The sequence below is a fragment of the Lupinus angustifolius genome, chromosome LG09 (genome assembly GCF_001865875.1).
Source record: "Lupinus angustifolius cultivar Tanjil chromosome LG09, LupAngTanjil_v1.0, whole genome shotgun sequence".
NCBI classification, from domain to species: Eukaryota; Viridiplantae; Streptophyta; class Magnoliopsida; order Fabales; family Fabaceae; genus Lupinus; species Lupinus angustifolius.
The window spans coordinates 19,971,281-19,998,642 of NC_032017.1; the positions used below are offsets into that span (position 1 = coordinate 19,971,281).

At 30.5% G+C, this 27,362-nt stretch overlaps 5 protein-coding genes across 5 annotated transcripts; 2 read left to right on the forward strand and 3 right to left on the reverse strand.

Moving 5' to 3' along the window:
- Positions 1,283-2,116, reverse strand: LOC109356358. Its single transcript, XM_019599682.1, has one exon. It carries the CDS (start codon positions 1,859-1,861, stop codon positions 1,346-1,348), a length of 516 nt encoding a protein of 171 aa, XP_019455227.1. The 5' UTR covers positions 1,862-2,116; the 3' UTR covers positions 1,283-1,345.
- LOC109357445 (glutamine synthetase nodule isozyme) lies at positions 3,665-7,029 on the reverse strand. Its single transcript, XM_019601411.1, has 12 exons — positions 6,861-7,029; positions 6,353-6,392; positions 6,015-6,118; positions 5,847-5,895; positions 5,592-5,698; positions 5,410-5,497; positions 5,095-5,223; positions 4,899-4,973; positions 4,753-4,806; positions 4,524-4,561; positions 4,279-4,438; positions 3,665-3,989 (listed from the first exon to the last, which is right to left on the reverse strand). The coding sequence occupies exons 1-12, from the start codon at positions 6,932-6,934 to the stop codon at positions 3,846-3,848; spliced, it is 1,062 nt and encodes a 353-aa protein (XP_019456956.1). The 5' UTR covers positions 6,935-7,029; the 3' UTR covers positions 3,665-3,845.
- Positions 15,344-17,019, forward strand: LOC109356369 (nudix hydrolase 18, mitochondrial-like). The gene is made up of 5 exons (XM_019599694.1): positions 15,344-15,495; positions 15,612-15,723; positions 16,080-16,163; positions 16,407-16,535; positions 16,711-17,019. Exons 1-5 carry the CDS (start codon positions 15,398-15,400, stop codon positions 16,873-16,875), a joined length of 588 nt encoding a protein of 195 aa, XP_019455239.1. The 5' UTR covers positions 15,344-15,397; the 3' UTR covers positions 16,876-17,019.
- LOC109355892 (probable inactive receptor kinase RLK902) lies at positions 20,621-23,932 on the forward strand. Its single transcript, XM_019599159.1, has 2 exons — positions 20,621-22,101; positions 23,015-23,932. Exons 1-2 carry the CDS (start codon positions 20,868-20,870, stop codon positions 23,638-23,640), a joined length of 1,860 nt encoding a protein of 619 aa, XP_019454704.1. The 5' UTR covers positions 20,621-20,867; the 3' UTR covers positions 23,641-23,932.
- LOC109356016 (ADP-ribosylation factor-like protein 8c) lies at positions 24,767-26,944 on the reverse strand. The gene is made up of 6 exons (XM_019599334.1): positions 26,819-26,944; positions 26,478-26,559; positions 26,356-26,388; positions 26,124-26,245; positions 25,183-25,344; positions 24,767-25,056 (listed from the first exon to the last, which is right to left on the reverse strand). Exons 1-6 carry the CDS (start codon positions 26,854-26,856, stop codon positions 24,939-24,941), a joined length of 555 nt encoding a protein of 184 aa, XP_019454879.1. The 5' UTR covers positions 26,857-26,944; the 3' UTR covers positions 24,767-24,938.

Sequence of the window (27,362 nt, forward strand, 5' to 3'; positions counted from 1 at the left end):
TCTTTTTTTGTTGACATTGATTATTAGTATGAACAAGATTTTTCATATAGAAGTAGTAACATAAGTAATGATATTGATAATGATTTGTTTATTGGTATGCAATTTGAATCAAAAGAAACAATAATAAATGTTGTTTCATATTAGGAATTCTGTTGATTAGTCTAAGCCAAATAGATATGTAGCAAAATATAAATATTATGGTGCTGGATGTGAATGGAGAATCTGGGTATCGAAAAGTGTGAGCGTGATATTTGGGAGATTAGAAAAATTAGTGAAAGACACACTTGTGTATCCACTAATATTTCTCAAGATCACACGAAATTTAACTCATCTTTCATTGCAAACTAAATTATTCAATTGGTATCCGATGATCCTAGTATACGAATTAAAGCATTAGTGATAAAAAGAAAACAAATTTTTTACTTACCTTGTATAATGACACTTCTTGGATTAAGAATTAATCTTCTTAGATGATAATAAATCACTCTCCAATTTTTTCTTATTTTTTCTTCATTTCGGTGATTTGACTGAATGTAAAGTGTGTATATATGATCTTTGGATCTCGTGTACCATGTACACGACTTGGATCTCGTGTTGTACGTACACGACATTTACATAGAAGTCGTGCTTATCGTCCATGACTTTCATGGTATCTAACACGGTGTAAGAGTCTCGTGCCTTAGATGCACGAGATCAGAGGGATCGTAAGTCGCATTACTAGTCCACGACTTCTCCAAACTCGTGGATGACATCATGATTTCTCTAAAAACTATAATACTCTAATAAATAATTTGAAATATATATTAGACGTGTGATAGTGTAGTAAAACTAATTGAGATCTAAAACCATCTCAATTCCATTTCTTTTTCTAATTGGTGCTTGACAGCTTGAGCCCAATGTCATGTATTTCCTATTCTATTGACATGTAGTTAATTTTGTTGTACCAAGAAGCATATAAAACGTATCATATAAAAATAATTTAAAAATAAAATAATAAGGTACATTGTCAATTTGTATTTGAAAATTTTACATTTCGTAAAAACTAAAACAATTTAAATTTCATAATTGAACTTTCATTTAAGTAACATAGTATTTGAATTGATTTTTTTCCTTCTAACATAAACTTGTAAACAAATAAGTCAAACCTATGAGAAATTTAAGTTGATACTATAAGAATATGGATTATGCAAATATAATATACAATATTAACGCATTATTTACCTTTATATTATTAATTATTCAGTTTAAATAAAAAGTATACACATATAATATGATCTGACCCAAAATATAAAAAACTTCATACTATTAGAGTCTCATCATACTCTTATAAAACATACCTAGCTATTCATCTGAACCCTATCCTAGGAGGACCTATCTCCAGCCACTTATGTCCACACCAGATAGCATTAATATCAAACACATCTTTCAAGGTTCCACATATACCACCATGCCTAGGCCTTCTATTCTTCTTCTTCTTCATTTTGCCACCACCATTACCCAAACTTGCATTATCAGGGTTGCTACCATTTTCAACCTTGTTTTGCTTACACTCTAACTCTATAAAGTTATCTAGATGTCTTGAAATGCTTTCAATTTCATATGCATCGAGAAGAGTCTTGTTGGTATGAATTGAAGATGTTTCTTCTGCTTCTTTCTCCATCCTCAATAGTGCTTCTAACTTGTAACGAGAAGGCCTAGGTGCACGGTGATTCCTTGAAGCATCAAACACAGTAACAGCTTTGTTTTCAGAACCAGAACCACGTTGGTACCATGCCCATGCAGCTGCTTTAACAACTGATAATTCATCGGTGCCATGTTTATGTTTCTTTCTCTCCTTCATAAACAAGAGCGTGAATGCCATGACATGAGATAGAGAAGCTCCAATGTTATATGGGGAAATTAAGTTTCATGCAATAATGCAATATGTGAAGTAGGTTTGTTTCTCTGCTGTGGCTAATCATGGGTCAAGAAAGGTATATGTAACTTTCATGTGTTGTCAAAATTTAATAAGGATAATTTAATTTGGACATGGCTATTGGACCCCAAATTAATGAAGCCCTCCAAGGAGGTGAAGTTCTGGATGTTGGTAAAATATATATAAATATATAAAAATATTATTTGGTGACTGAATCATCAAGGTCGAGTGTTCGATTTATGTGAGCGACATTTGTTCAGAGAAGCACAAATTTTGAAAATAAATAATTCCTTACTTAAAAAAGTGAGAAAATATCATTGGTAATAACATAAAAAAGAAAGATAAACTCATAATTTCTCTTTTTTATTACTCCTTTGATGCTTATCATCAAACTTTATTTTGAATATTTTGGTGGTTCTTTGTATAAGATATTTTATTTTTCTATGTAATATTTTGTATTTTAAGATTTATTTGTCCTTTGTTCACTAATGAGAAATAATTATTATTGTGAACTGAGATTTAAGAGGATAAAATTATATTAATACAATCATTATTTTTTTGGAAATGAAGACCTTATAATAAGTAGAATATTTGTCTCTTTCTTCCCGAGAGGAAATATGTCACTGTCATTTCCATTTGGTGTTACTTCTGATATATAAATAGCACTATTTTAAATTATTCTTACTTGTTAACACCACCACCACATGATGTATTTTTTTTGTTATACCACATGATATATTTATATTCTAATAAAACTAGTCAATTTCATGGATTTCTCTCTTTATTTCAATACCAAATAACCATTATTTCAATATCAAGTAAGATTAGAGTACAACATACTCACCAATAATAAAATTCAGGATTTAATTTATATCAAAATCATGCTATTGTTATGAGCGAAAGGTCAAAAATGTGAGCCACCATGCAGATACTTTACAACTGTTTGATTGAACTTCTGAGAGTTACTGATCATTGCAAAGTAGTTTGCCATACAAAAGTGTGTATAAGGATTATAACCTTTTCTTTGGCTTTTGAGAAGGGCCAAGAACCTCAATTTCATAACTCAATTTGTTTAACATTATCTGTAACTCACTCTTTGGAATGGACCAATTGTTTATTCTTAAAAGATTGAGGGTCTTAACAACACTAATTCTTAATAAAGCAATTTATATTCTATACTCCAATCGGATGCAATAGGAGTACTGTGCCAAAGTTTATAATTATTATTTTTTGTGAGCATTGACACAACAGTTACTTTTCTTATGGCTTCGACGTGTGATTTTAAATCTTGAAAATAATTTCTTTGCTTATAAGTATAAGATTCTGAATATCTCACTTTCATAAATATCATTTATAGAACCTCGTGTATTGGATTACTCTTATTTACTTTGGTGAGACTTATGGTAAGGTAAAGAGTGACTTTGCTGTTAATAAAGTATTGAATGGTTAACAATGAATAAAAATAATGAAAGACATTGTGCCAACAATAAAATGATCATGATAAATATTCAGATAGATCATTCCAACCATTTCTTTGCCAACCTTACAACATAATTTATTCATTAAAAGAATCTTATTTATGAATACATAATCTCCATAGATGTTGATTCAGTTACTTTAGAGGATCGTTTGCGAATTGAGTTTGGATGGAAAGGAAGGGGAAAAAACTATCTCTCACAACTGTATTCTACGACTTTCAAGTTTTCTCTTTCTTTTCCCTCCAAAATTTAACTCACAATCAGACTTTTAGGTAACTACATGCAATAAACTCGCCTTGATAGTCAATACCACCAACAAACAAGACCTCACACATAGCTAAAACAAGAGTGCAAAGCTAAATAGACTGAGAATCCTAATTAAACACACAAGCATTAACAATGATCTTTGAAGGGCATGAGATCATTCTTAAAGCTCAATATTGTCATGGTTTCTAGAGAAGGGTTGTCTCTGCAATCATAGAAGTAACCACATATGGGTCCATGTTAGAAGCAGGCCTTCTGTCCTCAAAATATCCCTTCCCTTCTTTCTCAGTGTCCCTTCCCACCCTAATAGAAGCTCCACGGTTTGCAACACCCTGTTAAATCAATCATACAAACTAAGAAACATGTCTCAACTATATTTATTAGTTTTAAGATAAAATACATTATTTGGTCCTACATATACAGAGTCATTCTCTTGTTTGTGCATGAGAAATCATAATTGCAAATCAAGAGAATTAAATCATTTCACCATCTTGCAATTTTTTACAGTAAAATGTAAAGAATGGATTAGAAAAACTTACTAAGTAAAGTTCATTGAGAATAAAACTTACTAGTACAAAATTCTCACATCGAAAAAAGTAGTAAGGCCATTTTGAAGCTTACCCACGAGAAAGTACTAATGTCAGCAGTTTCATGTCTTCCGGTTAGACGACGTTCATTGCCTTCGCCATAAGCAGCAATGTGCTCATTGTGTCTCTTCTCCAACTTCTCAATTGCTTGTTTTATGACTTCATAGCCACCATCATTTCTCATGGACTTGGTGCTGTGACATTGTAATGCACTTGTCAAGTACTAAAGCAATGAAACACTAACTTAATCCCGTCTTTTAAGTAAGTATCTGTGATTACCTGTAATTAGTGTGAGCACCAGCACCATTCCAATCACCCTGATTTTATAAGAACCCAACCCAAATGAAAGGAGTCAATATCACACCAAATTCAGTAATAATACTATATAACTATGCTATACTACAAATTATAAAACAAAGTGGCCTTAAATTTTGCATGGGGAGTGGAAGTGTGGAATAAAAGTCTAGGACAAAATAAGTTGAAAGTGGATAAGGATGAGATTATGCACCGGAATTGGTTTCGGGTCTAAGGAAAGGACCACCCCAGCAATCTCAGTGATCCTCTGTGAACAAATAAACATATATGTTAGTTGTAGCATTTAGAGTATAATGTCTCTCTAGACAGAAAATTGATGAATAGGTTGTGTTTAATTACCTCCAAAATGTAACGAGCAACCCATAACTCATCACCAGCAGAGATACCAATACTTGGACCAACTTGGAATTCCCACTACATACCATGAAAAGTGGATTCAATTAAAAGGAATTGAAATAGAAAAGCAACAATCAATGGCTTTGTTTTTATTAAAAATGTATGATAAATAAAATGAGGGTAAAGTGTTTCAATTGACCTGGCCAGGCATCACTTCTGCATTAATGCCACTAATGTTAATTCCAGCATAAAGACATGCTTTGTAATGTGAGTCAACAATATCACGACCAAAAGCTTTTTCAGCACCAGTACCACAATAGTATGGTCCCTGTTGGTGAAGGAAAAATTAGAATAGAACATGCACAACCAATAACAAAACAAAAACATAGTGAATTATAATTAACACAAGTCACAAATGACACCAATAATTTTAAGCTAAACAAATTTACAAATGACACCAATAATTTCATTTAAAAGATTCCTAAGACTGTTAAACAAAGGCAGTTATTAGAACCTGAGGTCCAGGAAAACCACCAAGTGGCCATCCAATAGGCCAATGAATATCTTTCTGTAACAAGGTGTATTCCTGCTCAATACCAAACCTATTTTTAGATCATAAAGCCATGTTTAGTCAAGGAACAAAAATGTAAATAATTGGTAAAGATTCATTACTATAAATGAAGCAACAATATGTACCAGGGTTCTTCAGCAGCAACATCAGGATGGCTGAATATCTTTGCAGCAGCATGTCTTTTGTTTGTGGGAATGGGTTTTCCAGAAGGAGTGTAAGTATCACATATAACCTAAACTCAATTATAATTGAAAACAAAAGACTATTATTGCATCATGGCAACAAGTTTAACTCTAAATGCATCAGCTTAGAAAATGTATAAGTACTGATTCTACTGCATATGAATAACATGATAACATAGTAGATATGAAGAAATATACCAGGATATTGTTACCCCTCCTGAATGGATCCTTGAAAATTGCTTGTGGCCTGTTTGCATTTGATTAAGATACACAACTTAATAATAAAAGTATGTTAATGGAATCAATACTAAAGTTGTAACAATCTAAATTTACTAGAAGATGAAGCAATATATAAAAGTGCTTTACCATAAGATCACTTCACTATCTTTTCCAGGAGCTTGGCCAGTACTGGATCCATCATAGTTCCACTTGGGAAGCTTTGAAGGGTCATTAACAGGTCCTGAGAGGGTCTATATCCAAAACCATTTACAATTTTCTTCACTTAATTACTTAATTACCACTTACCACCCAAATAAAAAAGTGAAATAAAGCCTCAGTTGAAAGCCTTTTGATAATATATATAGATTGATTTATAAATTGTTAAATTATGGACCCTATTTAACCTTTTTGAAATTATGGACTGCAAAATAAACATAAAAATGATTCTTAGAATGTTGTTACAAAATGATGATAAAATAAATTACCCTTGCTTTACTCCTCAGGTCCACACCAGATCCACCCACCCTACCATAATGAAAATTAAAGGGATTAGAGTTGAAAATGGGAGAAAATTTTGAAAAATGTTAACAACTATATTCTATTACTAGACATTATTTCTGTTATCCTTATCTTGGGTTAGACTTAGTCTATTGTATCATATACTTTGTTGTACATTAATCCTATATAAAATGAGATGATCATATCCTTAATAAAAGGTAAATACCACCTTCTCCTGAATTTATTTACATGCCATTAAAACTTCTTCACAAAAAATAAATTACACAAAAATATAGTGCTTAACTTAGCAGACACGTTTATGTGAACAAACCCATTATTCTAATCATTCTAGAAAACTATGCAGCACATGTAAGTACATGCATGTTCGAACATATAGAAGCATGGCATTGTTATATTGCAATGCATGCTTAGTTTCTAAGTGCATAGAAAAACAGAGAACATGAGTTTGAGGGAAATAAGAAAGGAGAGACTAACCATATGTACTCGGCGATAATCTTCTCGGTGGTGTCAGAGAGGTTAAGGTTTATTAAATCTGAGAGTAGTGACATCTTCAAAAATCAAAATTTTGTTCACAAACTTTCCTGGGCAAGAGTTTTTCTAGCTCTATATTTATTGCTTCTTCTTTCTTTCACGGATTCATGTAAGTTGAGTTTGGTGGTTTTTATAGTGAAGTACATAGTTTAAATATTGCAATTTAAATGAAAATTATGTCTAATTCAAATAAATTAAAATATTACATGGAAGAATTTTTAAAATTTCTTATTTCAAAATTTTATTTTGTGATGTGACTTGGTTGAATCATAACCCAACCGGGTTTAAATTTTATAAACAAACAACTTAAAACTTATATTGAACTATTGATTTTGTTATATAAGTTCACTCATGTATTGAACATATTAGATTGAGAAGATAGTTTTTGTTTTATAATTTGTGTCATTTCATGTATGTCAATTGTAATTAGAATGGTACAAATTATAGGACAACATATATGTTCTCACTTAAATTGATTTAATTGGCTAGACCAATTTTGTAAATTTGATGGAAATGCACAAGTTTTACTAAAATTGTTAAATTATTGGAAAGTGTACATATATTTTCCATCTTTAGTTATTGTGTTTAATTTATCATCTTAATACCTAACTATATATTTCTTCTACTTAAAATCAAAGACCATTGGGCAATAGATTGTTTACTAGGAAAATTAGAGAGAAGGAGAAGTTATATATATATTTCTTTTCTAAACTCTTATCTAAAGTAATCTGATTGATTTCGTTAAATAAAGAACCAATTATATTGACTTAATTTTAAAATCAGATGAACCAAAAAAGAAAAATGTATCACTGGCTAATGGTCCATGGCTTCAAATCTTTGGCAACGATGCCTTTGCTTTTTGCATTCTAACTAATCTTTATCACATATGTGTACTTCAACTTTAAAGGCACTCCCTATAATGTTATGTAGTCCTTATCATGCATATGTGTACTTCAAACTTTAAAAATGCCTTTTCAAAATTTGGCTCCTCATACCTTTTTCTGAAAATGACCTTTTTGTAAATTATTTTTTATAGGAAGAAAATCCATCCATCTTGTGGAATTGGCAGATTCTCTTTGTTATGATTTTCAATTCTTTTTTAGTTTATAAGTTTATAACATAGAGAATAACGTCAAGGACTTACAAAAACAACATAGAACAAAATATTTATTTGGCTCATTGTGTACTCATTTCTTAGTCATTAATTGAACAAATATTTCTTGATGAAAATGAATCGTAGTTTGATTTTCTGATTTAGATACAAAGTACTGGGATGGTTCATCAAAATGCATGCCAGTTATAACTCAAACTTTGGTATAATTTGGTGGCTTCTAGAATTTATTGAAAAACACAAAATTGCTTTAATTTTTTCTTGTCAGCTTTGTAAGATGCCAAATATTAAAGGCAATGAGGATGACAAAATTCATTACATGACACATGTTTCACCTAGTAGAACAGCATCTGGACATATAATCTGTAGCATATGATGTCAAATATAGTATGAAAGGAATTAATCTTTTTTAAAATACATATATGTCTCTACCAATAAATTTTAATCTTATAAATCGAACATTTGAACATTTTTTTAAATAAAGCTTTGTTGGTAACATTGTTCCTTAATAGGTATAAAGTTCACAAATATGCACATAATGTTATGTCATGCAGTGGACGGTTTAGAAGCGCCGTATGTTTTGTACAAAAGTACAAAAAAGCAATATGGATGGTGCATCATGCAATTAATAAGCATTATTGGTTAAAGGATATATTCTGTGGAAAATGTTCTCAGCCACTAAAAGAAGGAACAAAAGTAATATTAATTAGGGACCATTCAAAAGCTTCTTTCATTTTGCAGTAAAGTTCATATTGATGACCATATAAATTGGATCTCCTGGTCGACACCACTTTTTGGAATGATTAAGTTAGCAAAGGCTATTATCAATATTTAACTTACTATATGATCCCATGCAAAAAATTATTACTTTATTATTTAAAATAGACTATTTTTATAAATATTTGTACAACTATAAAATAATAATTGAAGTGATTAAAAAATAACATGATAAACTGTCCCTAATTGAAATTCTTCTATTTTTTTTATATGTTATGTTCATGTAGATGGAGAGCAATAATTTTTTAGGTAAACAATATCTTTTAATTTTATCTATGTTGAAAACATTGTCATTTTATCTTTGTTGATGACAAAGGGAACACACATGTTGGTGTAATAACTTAATTAGGATAACTCTCCTACAAAGGGAACACAAATGTATAGATTAATTAAGTTATTTGCAGGAGAGTTAAAAAGATAATTAAGACTAATAAGGAACATACTTCTTAATCATATACTTAACGGTGTATGAGTTTTATATATTATCATTACATTATCAATCATTAATGTTTAATTATCATTGACTTTTCAAAAAGTAATATCAATGAATTGTGGATATTGTACTGATTATATATAAATTTTTACATTGACAGTGTATAAATATTACATTCTTATTAATATAAATATATATATATAATGAAATATTAATATAGATATAAATAAATAGAGGTAGACATACAAATATGGATATGGATATGAATATGAATATTTATATTTTCACTTCATATTTCTTTATCTTTTTGCAATTTAATTTTTAATATAATAAATAAGATTATTTTAGTGAAATTATATCAAAATTTTATTTCAAAAAATTGTGGTTCTCAGTTCTCACTATCAACCAAATTCTGATTAATGCAAGCTCAATGGCACGTGTACACTCATGCTTGATAATATGCTTACTTATGTCGTCCCATACCATAATATCATCATGTTGTTGTCATAGTAGAAATTTTTTTAAGATGAATACATTTTTACATTAAACGTAATATTTATAGACCGTGAATATAAGTTAAAATACTTATTGATTGAATTAAAATGTCCCAACAATAGTCATAAAATGATAAATATATTAATTTGACTAACATTAAATATTTTTTATGATGGTTTAAAGTTTTCAATTTTTCATGAGACTAAATTAATAAACACTAAAATTTTGAGAAATTAAATTTGATTTTTACTCTCATTTCTATGTTACATTAGGTTTTTATCTCTCTTAGTGATCAAATTGCTATAACAAATACTCATTCCCTGCTTAACAAAAAAAAGGGAAAAGTAGATCAACTTCATTAATTTGCAATATTTCAGATTCCATTACAAGGACAGAAAGGTTGGCCAAATAATCCTGAAAAGATGAGTTCTTTCTCTATTGGTTTTAGTACTCCTCTCCATAAGTGATATGTAAAAGTAAATAAAAATAACATACATTAACATTTATATTATTTTTATTTAAAATGATATTACATTTTTACTATTAAAATATAAAGGAAAAAGTTATTTGTCTCTCCATTACTTAGAGGAGTCTCACTCGAAGAGTACAACATCCAAACCAATATTAGGAAAGCTTTGCCCTATCACAACATTTTTGTGTGGACATCATGTACATTATGGGGGCCCAATTTCCATTTCTTACAATTTAATTACTACCTCGCAACCATCTCTTTTACTCAAGTATTTAAATGCAATTAGCTTCATGCTCTTAAATTGTGTTGCTTTTGCTATCATTGTGGAAAAGCACCAAAAGAAAATATATAACCGCAATTGTTGATCACAATACAATTACAACATTCTCAATAAATCATAAGATTAGGACCACAATTATCTTGCATAGTGCAAGGACTTTTGTTGTGATATGGCTATGATATTTAATTGTAATCAATTGAACCAATGGCCTCGACTTTTTACCAATGAGAAGATATTGATTTACATAGAATCAAGAGGTTAACATGACTTTCAATTTGCAAATGAGCATGTGCTTCAAAAGTGCACAATTAGCTTGCAAGTTAGGCACTAAATGTCGTCACATTGATGCTATAACAGTAATTAAGTCAGCATCAATTAGTAGGTGCTTTATTACAAATCTTGTGTTACCCAAAATTACCAAGTTATTTATTAATTTTGAATTGATATTGAAGTACTAAAAATAGTTTAGAGCATCTCCAATGACAAATAATATATTCATTGTTCTTATTTGGATCATACATTATTTTATAATTTATTACAACTTCTCATGAAATAAGAATAACATCTACATTTTTCATACAATAACAAACATCATTCTTATTCTCAACCAAACATTTATATTTTCCGTTCTCTTTCTTTATTCTTATTTTTCTCCCATTGTTTTTATTTAAAAACAGAATTTATAAAATAAGGATGTTACTGTAGAAAAGAATAAGAATGTTATTATTTTTATAAGAATTACTCTTATATTTTTTTAGATATTGTATCTCCTAATTTATATTTTCTAAGTGCAATATGCATGGATTAATGCTCGTATAATAATCACACATATACAACGAATGTTTTTTTAACATCAACCATAAAAGTTGATAATAAAATAGTTAAAAATAAAATAAAATATTGAATATCATTTCTCAATGGTAAATACTTAAGTTTCTAATAAAGTATAATATTATAATTTTTTTAGCTCATCACGTTAAGAAAAAACATATATTCATTCATTTCATATCTTTTAATATTTTAATTTTTGCATGTTATTAAAAATCTTTTGATATTTTAGAAAATCAATATTCATTTATAATTTACTTTCCCACTATAACCTTATTTATTACCCTCATTTTCACATCATATTACTTTTTTAAACTATCTATGTAAGATAAAACTAAAGAACAACTTGGAATATGCAGGCGTTAATCAATCAAGACCGCAAATTAATGCCAAAATTGGTTAATGGCGAGACTCTAAGATTAATGACAACAACAAACGTAATGTGTGGAAAGTTCTATGGTAATGAACTTCAACAACAAATTCATGTGTATGAACTTCAATGACTTCTTTTTCTTCTTATTGGAAAACCGCTATGCTTGATAAGGCACCCAAGAAAAAGAAAACCATGCATGCATATAAAACTATTAAAACAATATATTAGGAAAAAAATATAAAAAGGGGCAAAAAGATGTATCAAGTCTTGTGTCACTACTTCTACTTCACTCATAACTCACAAGATATACCTACACTTGAAGCAAGCAAGAGAAAAAAAAAATTATATATAGAGACTATTAAAGTGGAAACAATTCTCATATAAAAATTGTGAGAACAATAAATCTGGACCTTACAAACAATCATGGATGGTTATGATTAAAACTTAGTTATTAGTCGCATGATAATCATGTGCGTGTATCTTTTAATCTTAATCATTCAATCAAGATTCAACGGTATATATTATGTTTTCTCATTTCTCTCAATAATACATTATTCTCACGTGAGTAGTTCCTCGTATATATACACACAAAAAAGAAATGACAAGAGATAAATGGTAATACAAATATGACTAGTATTCCTGTGCATGCATCATAAATACAATAATAATGGAGTTGAAAGTTCAGTAACTCGTCTCTTAATAAGGCCAAAGAAGGTGGGGGTTGGGAACAAATAAGATGTAATACTTTTTGTGGTCTCATGTGTTAATATGTTGTTATTGACTAAGAAATTATACTTTTTGAAATTTTTAATTAAGTTTATTATATTTTAAATAAGAGAGGGGACTCAATACTAAATTTAAAAACTTATTTCGCATCTTAATTATCAATTCTATAAAAATTTAATGGTGTAAGTCTATTCACTAATTCCAATCATTAAATTTTCTTACAATTGAAGTTTAAATATGAAGTAATTTTTTTAAATTTACTCTAACACTAAATAAATCCTCACCATTATAATATTATGAGTTATGACACATAAAAATGACATACAATATGCGACAACAGATTTATTACGTTGTATGTTTGGGTTTGTATAATTTTCTTGTAAGGTGGGCGCATGTGTGGATGAATGATGCATGCTTGTTGGGAATTTGATTGAGCCATCGTGACTCAGACCATTTCCAATGCATACAAATGGTAATATTTTAGTACATTATAAGAAGGAAAATGAACCTTTGTTGTTCTTTCCAGAATGCCACACATTGATCTTGTTTTTTAATTCATGCCTTGAGGTAAGATGTCAATTCGAATAGTACCCTCATTATAATCCTTTAAGACTAGTTAAACTGAATATAGATCATCTCCGATACTAAAGAAGTAAATGTTTTAATTTTTTTGTTTTTAATAATAAAAGTGTTATACTGATTCGATTTTCTATTGGGAACCAACATAATTTCAATTATCACCTATCTTTTTCTAATCAAAATATACATATTTAAGGAGTGCAAAGGGTATTTCACCCATATATAACAATTTCACAATTGTTATATATATATATATATATATATATAAATAAAAGTCTTTTATGAAAAATGGAAATCCCTCACCCTTTTAGTTTTGAATGAAGTTTGGCTCAGCTATTTTGTAATAGTGTAATTTCTTGCTATTTTTTGCTCTCTTACTTGTAATGCTTTTAAAGAAGGAGATACCAAGGCCTGCATATTAATTTTTTTATAAGGCAAGAAATTTTATTAAGGACTGAAGTATAAGTTATCATATTAAATATTCAGTTTTTTTTCAGAATATATTACCCAGTTGATGAATACATTGCATTACCTACAGTCCAAATTCATAGAATCCACTTCTTCAAATATGGCTTAAGCAAAACTATGGCCTTGTATTATATTTTGACTGGAAAACACTCTTCTTCCGTGAATGTTCTTCATTTATCTTATACCTGCTGATTTCTAATGATGGATGTTTAAGAAAAATATTTATTTGACTATCGGAACCAACATTGAAGTTTAAAGGCAATAGTTTAAAGGAAAAGTTCAGCATTGTTAATAGAAGAAAAAAAAGGAGGATTTTTTGTTGTCCCAAAAAAAATAGGAACAATATTATGATGTGTTTAATGAAACTATAAAAAATATTTTGTGGTTTCAGATGCTTACAAAACGATTAATTACTACGAAATTATTCAAATATTTCACATTATGGTGTCAATTATCATATTGACATGGATGTTTTGGTTGTGTCTCTAACTTGTTTCTGGTTTTGGTCTTTGGTGTACCACTTGTACCCATTCATTTTAATAAAATTATTTTTTAGCTGATAAAAAATTGTCACAAAAGTTAGATTGTTTATGAGATTATTCTCTGTGCAGTCACAAAAGTACGATAGTTATATTGTTTTTATGTATATATTCAAACTTTGCATACTCATAAAAGAAATAACATTATTTTGTACCATGAGATAACAATTTTTACATATTCAACACATTTAATTTGTCCGTTCAAATTTACATTTTTTTACACAAACTTACATTAATATTTCGAGGGATTGAATTTATTTATTACCTTACTTCATCATTTATGTTGTGTTTTCTTTGAGGGAATCAAAGGTGATAAGAAGTAAGGTGGGATTTTAATTAAATTTTATTTTTGGTTCAGAAATTCATAGAGGAGAGAAATAAAACTAACGTGCTCACAATTACTCCTATCCTATTTTTGTTTTACCTCCAAAAAGAGAATTTTTGTAAGAGGCATTTTTAAACTTTTCTACTACAACTATGGATAAAACTGGTCAAGTGAGATTTTATATTAAAAAGGCAGCGTATATAACATATTGGAATTTTAGTATGCATTATTATTGTTTACATGTTTAATTTTTTTAAAGATTTGGGCTTAACCTATAAATATATTTTGCTATAAGACCTTTAAGTAGTTTAATATGCATCTTTTAAATATGTTATATTAAAATAGAATAATACCCAACAAGGTATTGATATAATGATGTAAGCTCTCACTGCTAGATCCTCAAGATGACTATAATATTAAGGGTTCAATTTTATGGAGCGGTACTTGTTGGGAGGGATAATCACACAAATGAATTAGATTCTTACCTAAAAGAGAAAATGAATTCTATTGGTAATACAAAAAATAGAATAATATAAATATTAATATATAACTTAATTAACATTGTTATGATATAATAATGAAATTGATAAACATTAGAAACATACATGACTAAATTGATATTTTATTTTATTAGAGGACCAAGTTAAAATTTAAAAATAAAATACAGAGTTAAATTGAAGATTCATTTTATTAGAATACTAAATTAAAACCTAAAAAAATAAGATAAAAATCATTTCCAAAAATTTTAGTTTTTTCACGGAAGTGTTCTAGTTAAACTAACAACGTGCTGAATGTTTATTCCTTGGTTAAACAATATTATCGTGTATCACTAAAAGATTTTTACACTATAATTGTTAAATGAATAAATAAAAATTATGTTTCCTTCAAATAAAGGAACTACGAGGTAGTTTCACATGCAGCTTTATTCCCTCTCATCATTTTAAAACCATACGTTATCTCTCCCTTCTCCCTTACGATTATATATACTTTGTATTAATAGTTAATAAGACTCCCCCTTCTTATCCAATTTTGCTCTCTTCATTTCTGTTCCAAAACACCATTAACATAATAAAAATGGAGGCTTTTGTTTCCCAAGATAAAGTTGTGGCAATGGTTTCTCGGACAGGTAGAGAGTTGCAGCGTTACAGAAAAGGACGACGCCAAGTAGTGGGGTTTGTCTCTTCTTTCTAATCTTCCAAATGGGTTTCCATTTCAAAACCATGTTTCATTTCTTGACTTTCACTTTTCTTATTTCAATGGGTACTAAAGGTTTTCAAATTGTCTCTAGATGCATACCATACAGATATAAAAATGATGTGCAAACCTCATTGGAGTCATTAGAAGAATTACAAGTATTGATAATTACTTCTAAGAAAGGCAAAGCCATGCTGTTTCCAAAGGTAACCCTACAACAACCCACTACTAAAAAAAAAAGAGTGGACATCTTTTATACCATTATTTCTTTATCTCTTTGTATCAAACCAATAAAATTATGTCAACTAATAGTTGTTCCTGTTTTTTTATGGAGGATAAAAAAAATTATTGCCATAATTTTATTAGTTGACATTATTTTATTGGTTTGGTATAGAAATAATAGTATAAAAGATCTTTTAATACGATGACACGTTCTGCTCTAAAAAGTATATTAGAAGAATATGTGAAGTGGTATACTTTTGAGACAGAAGATGTACTCTGGTGTTTAATCTACTTTTTCACGTCTAGTTAATAATTATATATGTGGTTGATGAACCATCAGGGTGGCTGGGAGTTAGATGAATCAAAAAAGGAGGCAGCAGTGCGAGAAACCATAGAGGAAGCAGGCGTGCGAGGCATTGTTGAGGTGGTTCTACTTGACTTGATCAACAAACATATTATTTTGATTATATTATTTTAACATATATTATGGATGTTTATTCCTCAGTGTGAGGATTGTTTAAGTTATGAAGTTCCATGTATAATATATTGTGCAACCTTTTGTTGTGGACTAAATTTTGATATAGAGTTAGAGCTAATTAATCTAAAATGGTAAGCAATTAGTGCATTGAAATTAAATGCTTTGTTTTTTCCCCTCCGATTGGTACAGGAAAAATTGGGTAAGTGGAGCTTCAAAAGCAAAACCTATGACACTTTCTACGAAGGCTACATGTTCCCTCTACTTGTTCAAGATCAATTAGAGTTCTGGCCGGAGCAGCATGTTCGTCAGAGAATATGGGTTAGTAAAAAACATGGACATATACACTTACATACGAATAGATTATTTTTAGGATTTGAACTCGTGACTTCGTAGTTACATAAATACTTGAGCTTTATTTTGGGTATTTTTTCTTTCTTATGTTGTAAGTGATGATCACTGAGAGAGTGATTGAAATTTTGTTTTGTGGGTATAGATGAGCATTTCTGAAGCAAAAGAAGTTTGTCAACACTGGTGGATGAAAGAAGCTTTGGAAAGACTAGTAAATCGTCTCACGGCTCAAAAATATGGTCGTGTAAAACAAGTTGTAGGTTCTGTACACAGCATAGAAGATGGCAAATTTGACTTGTCAATGGGGTAGAGAGGCCAGTGGTTAATTAAATACCTTTTACTTGGAAGGCATGAACTAAGAAATAGTATAATCCTAACATGTTATGGATTTGGTAGGAGAGTTTGAAGATGAATAAAACTTAGTATATCATCTAGAAAATGACCACTTCCCCATCTTAGACAAAACAAATTTTATGTTTAATAGGACGTACATATGATTTATTTTTTTATAGGTATTTGTTTTTCTTATTAGCTCTTTGCAGTGTTTGAAATCCGGTTAAACACTTCATCTCTTGTAGCTTTACCATAAATATGAATTTGTAGTATGTGTGAGAATTCACTGAATCTGGGTAGGTAGTGTGATTTTTTGAAGCAAGAGTTGGATAACATGTGATGTGAGTCATGTTACTCGTGAGGGGCTGGCATAACTGGAACAACATAAATTCTTGCACAGCAACAAGACAATGGTAATTACCAATTTACCAGGCTTTGCTTGGGACCATAAAATGGTGCAATTTGTTTTCGTGTGTGATATAGTTTAATAAGCTTGGATTTTCATATTCAACTCTTTCAGTTCTTTATAATGTAACGCTTTTTCAGAATACTCAATATCTTCCTCTCAAATATTTAATTGGACCGTTGTCTATGTTAATACAGGATAATATAATATTTAGATCCAACAACAATTTAGAAAATCTTTTGACCACTTTTGCACTATGCTCACATATGTCGCTTGAGGCTTTAGTGACATTGCTTTTATATGAAATAAAAATATTTTTGAGGTTTTGAAAAAAAGTGGAAAAGTTCTTTGACTCAGATTATTCATATGTGTTAATCAGCTTTGAGTCTATAAATATTTTGAGGTTTTGAAAAATAATTAATGGTACTTACAATCAAAGAGATGTTATTTTTTGTACACAGTTGAATAGACATACATATAAACATAATGAATGAGTAATCATAGAACAGGTCGAATCAGGTGACACATATTTCTTACTCTACCGTAGATATTGACCAGGTCTAAGTTTTAAACTTGAAATAATTTTATACATAATGAAACCCAATTATATTTAAAATCAATCGTGATGGAATTAAATCAGATGAAGGGTTATCAGTTGTATGTCATATCCTATTCCTAAGACATGCATCCCGTGTTTAGCAAGGAATGCACAACAAATTGCCTAATGCCTATACAACAAATGAAGGAAAACGATTACCAGTAAAATTCCTATCTAGATTCTTGATATCCTCATCACTAACATTAAACTCAAAAATAAAAATTTGGTAATTAACATATTTGTTATTTTAAAGAAGCTAAGTATCCAAATCTTTTTTAATATAGCATGTCAATAAGAATTGGTGTGAGAATAGGTTGGCTTGGATCCTTATGCTACCCTATATATAGTGATGGATCTCAGATTGAGAGTAAGGTGTACAAAATAAAAAAATTAAAATAACGTAGTCATATAAATATTGATCTTAAATATCGACTGGACTACCTTTTGAACCGAATTCGCCCCCAAGCCTAATTAAATATAATGTATTATCCTTTTAGATAAAGCTTTTTAAATTATGTATTATCATAAATATATAATTTAACATATAAAATGATATAATGTGGCTATTTTGTTAATAATTTACATATATGTATATATGATGAAGATAATATATAATAAATGACATATAAAATGATATATATATTTTGACAACAAATAGTTTTTACAATAGTGACATAAATAACTATAAAGACAATGAAAAACGATTAAAAGTATGAAATTATATTAATAAATAAAATTTCAAAATGTATTATCTACTTTGGATCAAAGAGATATATTACTATGTATACAATTTATACCTACAAATATGAGACATGATTGAATATGAAACAAGTTGTATCAAATTATATTTATCTATCATATAATCTCACATATTAATTAGATGTAATTATTAATCGGACTCACAACATGTCCACTTAGAATTAGACCAAACAAAATAAATGGATAAAACAATATTATGAGAAATGGACAGTATTGAACAGTCCCATCGATTTGACTGCTGATTAAGCTTGAAAACGATTTTGGTTTACACTCTTAACCGAGTGAGGGTTGGACCGCTTTAAAGCAGAGAAATTCTAGTCCGACCGTATCAAACTCCAATTAACCCGAGAATTAAACTGAGTGGTTCACTTAAAAATTAAAAAAAATGGAACACTACTCTAATATTTTGTTTCACTTCAATTCCAAAAATAAAATAAAGATTATTAATTATATAAAAATTATATTTATATAATTATATATTTATATAAAAAGTATTAATTATGTATAAAATCACCCAGTCAGACCAAACGATTTAACTGGTTAAACCTAATATGAGACATCTTTCGATTTAATATCTGATTCAGATTTCCCAACATCAGATAAAGTATAATCCTACTCACCTTATAATATTAATAACTACTCTTTTCTATTCTATTGAAATAATGTGTCATGACAAAATCCTTATTTTTGTTACGCCAAAATCTAATACAAGTGGTACCTATTACTTGACTATGACGTCAGTCAGCTGCCAGCACATAATCTTTTGTACACACACAAAATTGTTTTTACCCATTTTGGTCTGGTTTTTTATTACTCTAAAAAGGTAATTACATATTTCATATTTTAAAGACAATTAAGAGTATCAAAATCTTCCTATTATACTCTTTTTTTCCTATATGTTTTAGAACTCAATACTTTAGTTTTTTAACATAAACTTATTTATTAATTCCTTTTCAGTTATAACTCTTTAATTTCTTTCTGATGGAGTTTCAAACCTAGATCAGATGAGATTATTTTAATTAAATTGTATTATTTTTTATCATTTAATTATTTCCTGAAGTATTTTCATAATCTTAAATATGATATGAAACTAAATGAATAATATGACATCAATAACAACTGTACTTTATTCCTTAAAAATCCAATACTATTTAATAAAATCCAAATTTTATTATGGAAAAAATCTATCAATTGATAGTGTATGCGGTAATCTGATCTGACGGTCCGACTGGTTTGATCACTAACTGAAGTTGAAAACAATTCTGATTTGTAGTCTTAACTGAGAGAAGGGTTGAACCACTTTCAACTGAAGAAATTCTGATACAATCATGTTAAACTTGGTTGAACTGCATTAACCCGGAAAGCGAACTAGATAGATGACTTAAAATTAAAAAAAAATAGAAGACTACTCTAATATTTTGTTTTACCGCGACCCAAAAAATACGGAGAGATATTATTTCAATATAATTATATAAAATTTTATAGTTATATATTTTATAGATAAAAATGATAAATTATATATGAAATCATACAGTCGGACCAGATGGTTTAACCGTTTAAACTAGTTAAACCTAATACGAGACATCTTCGAGTTTGATGTCCAGTTCGAGTTTCACAACATTGAGTATATGAATTTTATACACTGTCACTATATCATTTCTCTTTTATATTTAATAATGATTAACTCTTAAAAATTAATATAAATAAATAGTAGATATTATACGGATTGACCAGGTATAAATTTAACCCAAATAATAAATAAATATTACAATCTTTTATTGCACCGAAATCAGATATAATTGGTATTTAGTATGATACCAGTCAACCACAAAATAATAAAATTTCCTTTTTTATTACTACTACATTATAAATAAATAAAAAATATTGTCTCACTGTGTTGAGTTACTACTACTTATTACGTGTACCCAATAGCCACTCTCACTGTTTTCTTCTTTCAGTTTTCTGTCCAACCAAACAAGTAATAATAACACAACCTCGTCACACCAATCCCGAGAATACGATTTTTACCCTTTATAAGCGTGACCACCGTGTTTTCTTTCTCTTTTTATATTTTCCCTTTTTCTCTCATCGTTTTCTCAGTAACCAAACATCATCATCGAGTTTCATCAAGCCACTTCTTCCTAAGCTTACCCATTTCCTTAAAGTCCACGAATTCAATTCAAAGCATTCACCTTTCTTCCTTAATATGAAGTCTCTTCTCTCTATTTTCTCTCTCTTATTCTTATTCGCCATTATTGCAACCGGAGATGATCTAGCTTCTGACAGAGACGTTCTTTTAATCCTACGCGCCGCCGTGGGTGGCCGTTCACTCCTCTGGAACATAACCCAAACAAGTCCTTGTTTGTGGAACGGTGTGTTCTGCAATGAAAACCGGGTCACTGTGTTGCGGTTTCCGGGTATGGGTCTCTCAGGGAAAATTCCTTTGGGTTTAGGGAACCTTACTCAGTTACAAACCCTTTCTCTCAGGTTCAATGCGTTAACAGGGACAATTCCCTCGGATTTTGCTAAGCTTGTTAACTTGAGGAACCTTTTTCTTAATAATAACCTCTTTTCAGGTGAAATTCCAGATTCTTTGTTCAATTTGAAGAATTTGGTTAAGTTGACTTTGGGCAACAATAATTTCAGTGGTGAGATATCACCAAAGTTTAATGACCTCACTCGTTTGGATACACTCCTTTTTGAGAATAATAATTTTAGTGGCTCAGTTCCTGATCTTAATGTTCCATCTCTTCAGAGTTTCAATGTTTCAAATAATCACTTAAATGGGTCAATTCCTAAGAGATTCTCAGATTTTTCTGTGAGTGCTTTTGCTGGGAATTCACTTTGTGGAAAGCCCTTGCAACCTTGCCCTGGTACTGAGAGTGGAAAAAACTCAAAAAAGAAATTGTCTGGAGGGGCAATTGCAGGAATTGTGATTGGTTCTTCGATTGGTGTGTTATTGATTCTGCTGCTTTTATTCTTATTGTGTAGAAAAGTGAGTGGTAAAAATGATTCCAACGACGTTGTACCTTCAAAGCAGGTTGAGGCTGTTGCGCCACGTGAGAAGAGTGGTAATGATAGTAATTCAGTTGTTGCAGCAGCAAAAAATGATTTTAAGAATGGTAATAGTTTGGTTTTCTTTAGCAATGTGAATAAGCCTTTTGAACTTGAGGAATTGCTGAGTGCTTCAGCTGAAGTGTTGGGGAAGGGGACTTTTGGAACCACTTATAAGGCCACTATTAATATGGGAATGAGTGTGGCAGTGAAGAGATTGAAGGAAGTTACTGCACCAGAAAATGAATTCAGACAGAAAATTGAGCAAGTGGGTAAAATGGCTCATGTGAACTTGGTTCCATTCAGAGCTTATTATTTTAGCAGAGATGAAAAACTTATTTTGAATGATTACATGCCAATGGGAAGCTTATCTGCCCTCTTACATGGTATGAGTTTTTAAAACTTTTAATTTGTATATTTGTTTTGTTTAGTTCTCATATTTGGACACGAGTGACACTACTGTTAGTTATAAATGATCAAATGAATTATTGTAGCTGTTCTAGTGTCTACTCTGGCTAACTACCTGTTACTTTTATGTCTCTTGATGTTTCTACTCATGTTTCTCTTTTGTTTTTGTAGAGTACTGCTATGGCTTGATTTTCAACTTAACCATCTTTCATTTTATGTTGTGCCTGTTTGATTTCAGTTATATTTTCTATATAAAAGGCTTGTATTTAGTGGCAAAATTGACATCATATTGTGGCTAGGAGACAATTGCATATTTCCAGTAATTTTTGCCTATGGGAAATGAAATCTTGCATCAAGAGTTTAGTCTGATATCTAAAGTATATTTTCTGAGAATTTTGAAATTCTACCTCTTAGCTGATGCTCAATGTTCTAAACTTTGATGTCTATAAATATCTCCTTTCAGCATTGTACTTATGTTCTGACATTTAAAATTCTCTCTAGAGTAACTGTTTATATTATAAGGCTATAAGCCTCTAGGATTTAGTGATTACATATTGAATATTTTCAGTATTGATCTGTATGTTATTTCCTAAGCTAGTTGAACCCATTGATAATTTGTTAATGGTCAAGGAGATTGATAATGCTATTCACACATGTTATGCATCCCACTATTTCCATTTTCAGTGTGCTTTGGCCATAGATTTGATCAACTGTCCTCTGTAAGGAACAACCTATCTGTTTTTTTTGCAACATTTAGGTAAATGAACATGCAATTGTAATAGAGTTGGCATGAATATAATCAAAAAGATTGTAACTTGGGTGCTAGATTGTCAAACCCCTTATTTCATTTGTCATTTTTTGCTTATACATCCTTCAACTTTCATGTTATAGCAAATAGTGGAGCTGGCAGGACACCATTGAATTGGGAAACAAGGTCTGGCATTGCCCTTGGTGCTGCTCGTGGGGTTGCATACCTACATTCGCACGGTCCAACATCCTCCCATGGAAATATCACCTCGTCAAATATCCTTCTCACCAAATCTTACGAAGCTCGTGTTTCTGACTTCGGCCTTGCTTATACTGCACTCCCAACCTTTACACCTAACCGTGTATCTGGTTACCGTGCCCCAGAGGTCACGGATGCTGGCAAAGTATCCCAAAAAGCTGATGTCTATAGCTTTGGCATAATGCTTTTGGAGCTGCTTACAGGGAAGGCTCCTACTCATTCTTCACTGAATGAAGAAGGGGTAGACCTTCCAAGATGGGTCCAAACAGTGGTTCAGGAGGAATGGAGCAACGAGGTTTTCGACATGGAGCTTCTGAGATACCAGAATGTTGAGGAGGAAATGGTCAAGCTCTTGCAGCTTGCAATTGAATGTACTGCTCAATATCCTGACAAAAGACCTTCCATGAATGTGGTGGAAAGCAGGATTCAGGAAATTTGTAATTCTAGCTTAGAGAAAGAGAGACTTTCCGAAAAGTACTACCCTGCTGAATCCGTTGCGCCGCAAGATTGAGTGATTGGATTGAAGAGAGACCTCAATTATTTCATCATTGGCCTGTTTTTGACATTCATATTATAGTTTTGTTGTTTGTTTAAGTCATTGAGCTATTGTTGAGACAACCTTATGACCCTTTGTCTTACTTCACCTCACTTCCATCAGTCCTTTTGTAACCTTTTTCTGTTTCCAAGATTATTTATTACATTAAATTGAGCACATACATTTATCTAATATTGATGTTTACCCTCCTCCTATTTTTAGTTCCATTGGTTTGTATCATAATTTTTATATCAGTGAAACAAGGTCATTTTGAAATTCAGCTTAGCTTATGTTGTTTATTGAATATCAAAATAGGGACACAGACATCTCATTTGGTTTTTTTAAGTATATGTATACCAAAAAAGATACTTGGCTAAATTAAGTTTCTAAATTTATCTCATAACCTTCTCACTCTCAAGTTTGTACTCATTCTTAATGTTTGTGTAGGTTTAAACTTCTAAATAAATATAACAGTTCATACAATTATCCACATTTGGGTATTATTGGAACATTCTTTTTAAATATTTAATACCGTCAAAATAAGTATATCTTAATGTTTATGTAGGTTTGAACTTCTACTTTGCTACTTTTGCTTTCTGATACAACTTGGGATAGTTGTAAAGAATTATTCTTTCTAACTCATAATCTTAAATTATAGCATGCCAGAGAAAAAAGATAAAAAGACAGGATGACATTTAACAGTGAAATCGAACTTCTTTTGCTTCTGTTGCAATTTGGATTTTCTGAAACTGAGTTGTTTCCGTTGGTTTGGGAAGTGATGATCTGAACAAAGTGATATCAAATATTTCATTACATTTTCTTTTTATTTATCCAATTGGTCTTGTATACATTTTTTATTGTTTCAATTTACAGTATGATACAAGTGCAGCAACAACAAAATATTGAACATTATTGTTATCCTTGTATGAAACACAACATAAATTGTATCTTAATGATTGCTTCCCAATTGTTCACCATTTGTAGGTGAACTACAAACTTGAGACATATTTCAAGTTGAATTTGAAATCTTGAAAGGAAAATGATATATTTTCCAGTCTTGTAATTTTGCAAGATGCTAAATTTTGATGGTAGCAACAACATATTGGATACTTCTTGGCAAACACTTTGAACAGAGAAAAGGCAGCAATATTCAGATTCTACTGTGTGATTTCATGGTGATGTGAATTTTTATTTTTTATGATTAACAAGCAGCATCATAGCTGTGTCTATAAATCTATAATACATGATGTTTGGAGAACATAGCCAACGAAGGATCACTTTGCAGTTTTGGAGTGTTTGATAAGCCAGTCAATGACCACATCTATGTTTACAGAATCCTTGCATGAAATCATATAGCAGCATACCTCCCTTTCTTTAATTGACTCAAGTTCTCTGAAACCATCCAAGGTGAAAAATCAAAGGTTTAATTCATTAAACAAGGCATCATCACAGACAAATTTCAATAACAAAATGATAATATTGATTTCTGAAACAATGTCGTATATTCTGGGAACTCACAGCTGATCTACCAATGATTGCTTGGAAAGAGCTTCTGACTTGTCAATTTTGTTTCCAAGAACAAGTAAAGGAATTCCATTCAAAGAAGGTTTTGTTAAGAGCTCATGCAACTCAGTTTGGGATATTGGAACACTATCTCTATCTGCAGCATCTACAACATACCTGTCTTTGCATCCATCAATGAAAGCAAACAACTATAAGAGCATGGATAAGTTCCTCCCTTAATTACTTCAAAGGGCTTATGATATAAAACATAAGAAGAATGTGCATGACCAACTTTCCTTTCCATAATAAGAAACAAATATATTTTTAAAACATGCATTAAGTTTTTGGTTATTCATGTTTGAAACATAAACACTTCAACAAAAAAGAAGACAACAGTATACAAATTGACATATGAGGCAGTACTATGTGTTATTCGTTGTTAGAAATCTTTTCTTGCAGGCAAGTATTTTTCTATTTTTAAGCGGAAGTGGCAGAGAGCGCACTTCTGTGAGTTTGAACTTGGCCAATTGCAACTCTACCAATTGAGCTGATTCTTGGGGAAAACTTGCTAGATATTATGTTTGTAAATTAAAGTCACCCGTGTGCCTTTCTTAGTGGATCATTCGGCAAGGATGGTTGAGACTTCATATGGCGTTATTAGAGCCTCTCCATTAGATAACTTGCTGGATGATATATTTCAGTTCTTTGTGCCCCCATCTCATATCATCACCATATGTAGTGGTGGACATATGCTTTGTCCATGCTTTAAGCCCAAAGGCAATTTGGATGAGGGGATGCAAATTAGTGATGTAAGTCAAAACTATTTCTACATCTTCTCCTGATACTTGATACCTTAAACTCTAGAATAATTGGTCCTTAAAATAGGTGATCGTTTATTTAAGTATATGCATGTATGAATATATTTAAGTAAGAGAGGACATTGATAGAGACAATACACTATAGCAGAGACACCGCGACAGTAACGCTCCCACATTGTTCGGAACCTCCTCTGTCCACCAAGATCCCAAAGCTTAATAGTGACATTTCCCTTGGTAACTTTTCGCATGTTGAACCCAACCTGTGTTTAACGGCGAGAATTAAGTTCGTATTACAAACAAATGCTTACAATATTCAAATAACCATTTCAAAATTTAATCAACCATAAAAAAAAGGAGGTAATATACTAACAGTTGGAATCATGTCTTCACTGTATCCACCGGTCTGGTTAAAATAAAATCGAAGATAAATGTTATAATTTCTGCAGTAATAGTATTGAAATGCAAAGTATTATATTATTAGGAGTAACTCACAGCAATTGAATTAACAAGAGAGGTCTTCCCTGCATTCTGAAGACCTACAAGGGAAAGTTCCATCTCCTGTTTAAAAAACAAACTGAAAGACACAACACATAGAAACAAATAAGAATGATTTAAAGGGTTTATGCTATAATAGTACACATATATAGGAATCATATAATACCATAATAGAATTTAAAGTTGAAGGCTTTATGTCTCTTAATCGGTTGTAATAAATGAAATGAAATTGTAAGGATATTCAAGCTTTATTATTATCTTCGTAGCAGTTATGGAAATATATATGAAGGTAGATGAAGAGTAATATATAGAGAGAGAAGAAGTAGAAAAGAGGTAACCTGCGGAGCCAGTTGAGGAAGGAATCGAAGAGACCCATGATGAACACAGAAAACTGAAAATAAAAAGGGGAGATAGGAAAGTATGAGATAGAATGTTGAGAAGAAAGGATTAGAATCTAAAACCCCCAATGTAGCAGATACGACATATACTTGTCTTGTCTCACCCTTTTCTACCACCTTCACTTCTATACCTAACAGAATTCAGCATAATAAGGGTTTGTTTAGCTTGAAACTCGACTCGAGTTTGATATAAGTGGAATTTTTAGCTTGATTAAAGTTCATGAATCATTCGATTGAGTTTGAATTAATTATTTGGACAACTCAAATAATCAATTCATTTTTATAATACAACAAAAGATTACAATGAATATAACCATGTTTATATATACAATAATAACAATAAACATAAAAAAAAAATAGTTATCTATATATATTGAGGTAGTTCATAAACCTAACGAGTCAAATTATATCGTGCTCAATGAGCACAGTTTCTAGCTCAAGTTCAACTCATTTGGTTCATAAACCAAGTTTATCAAACTAAATA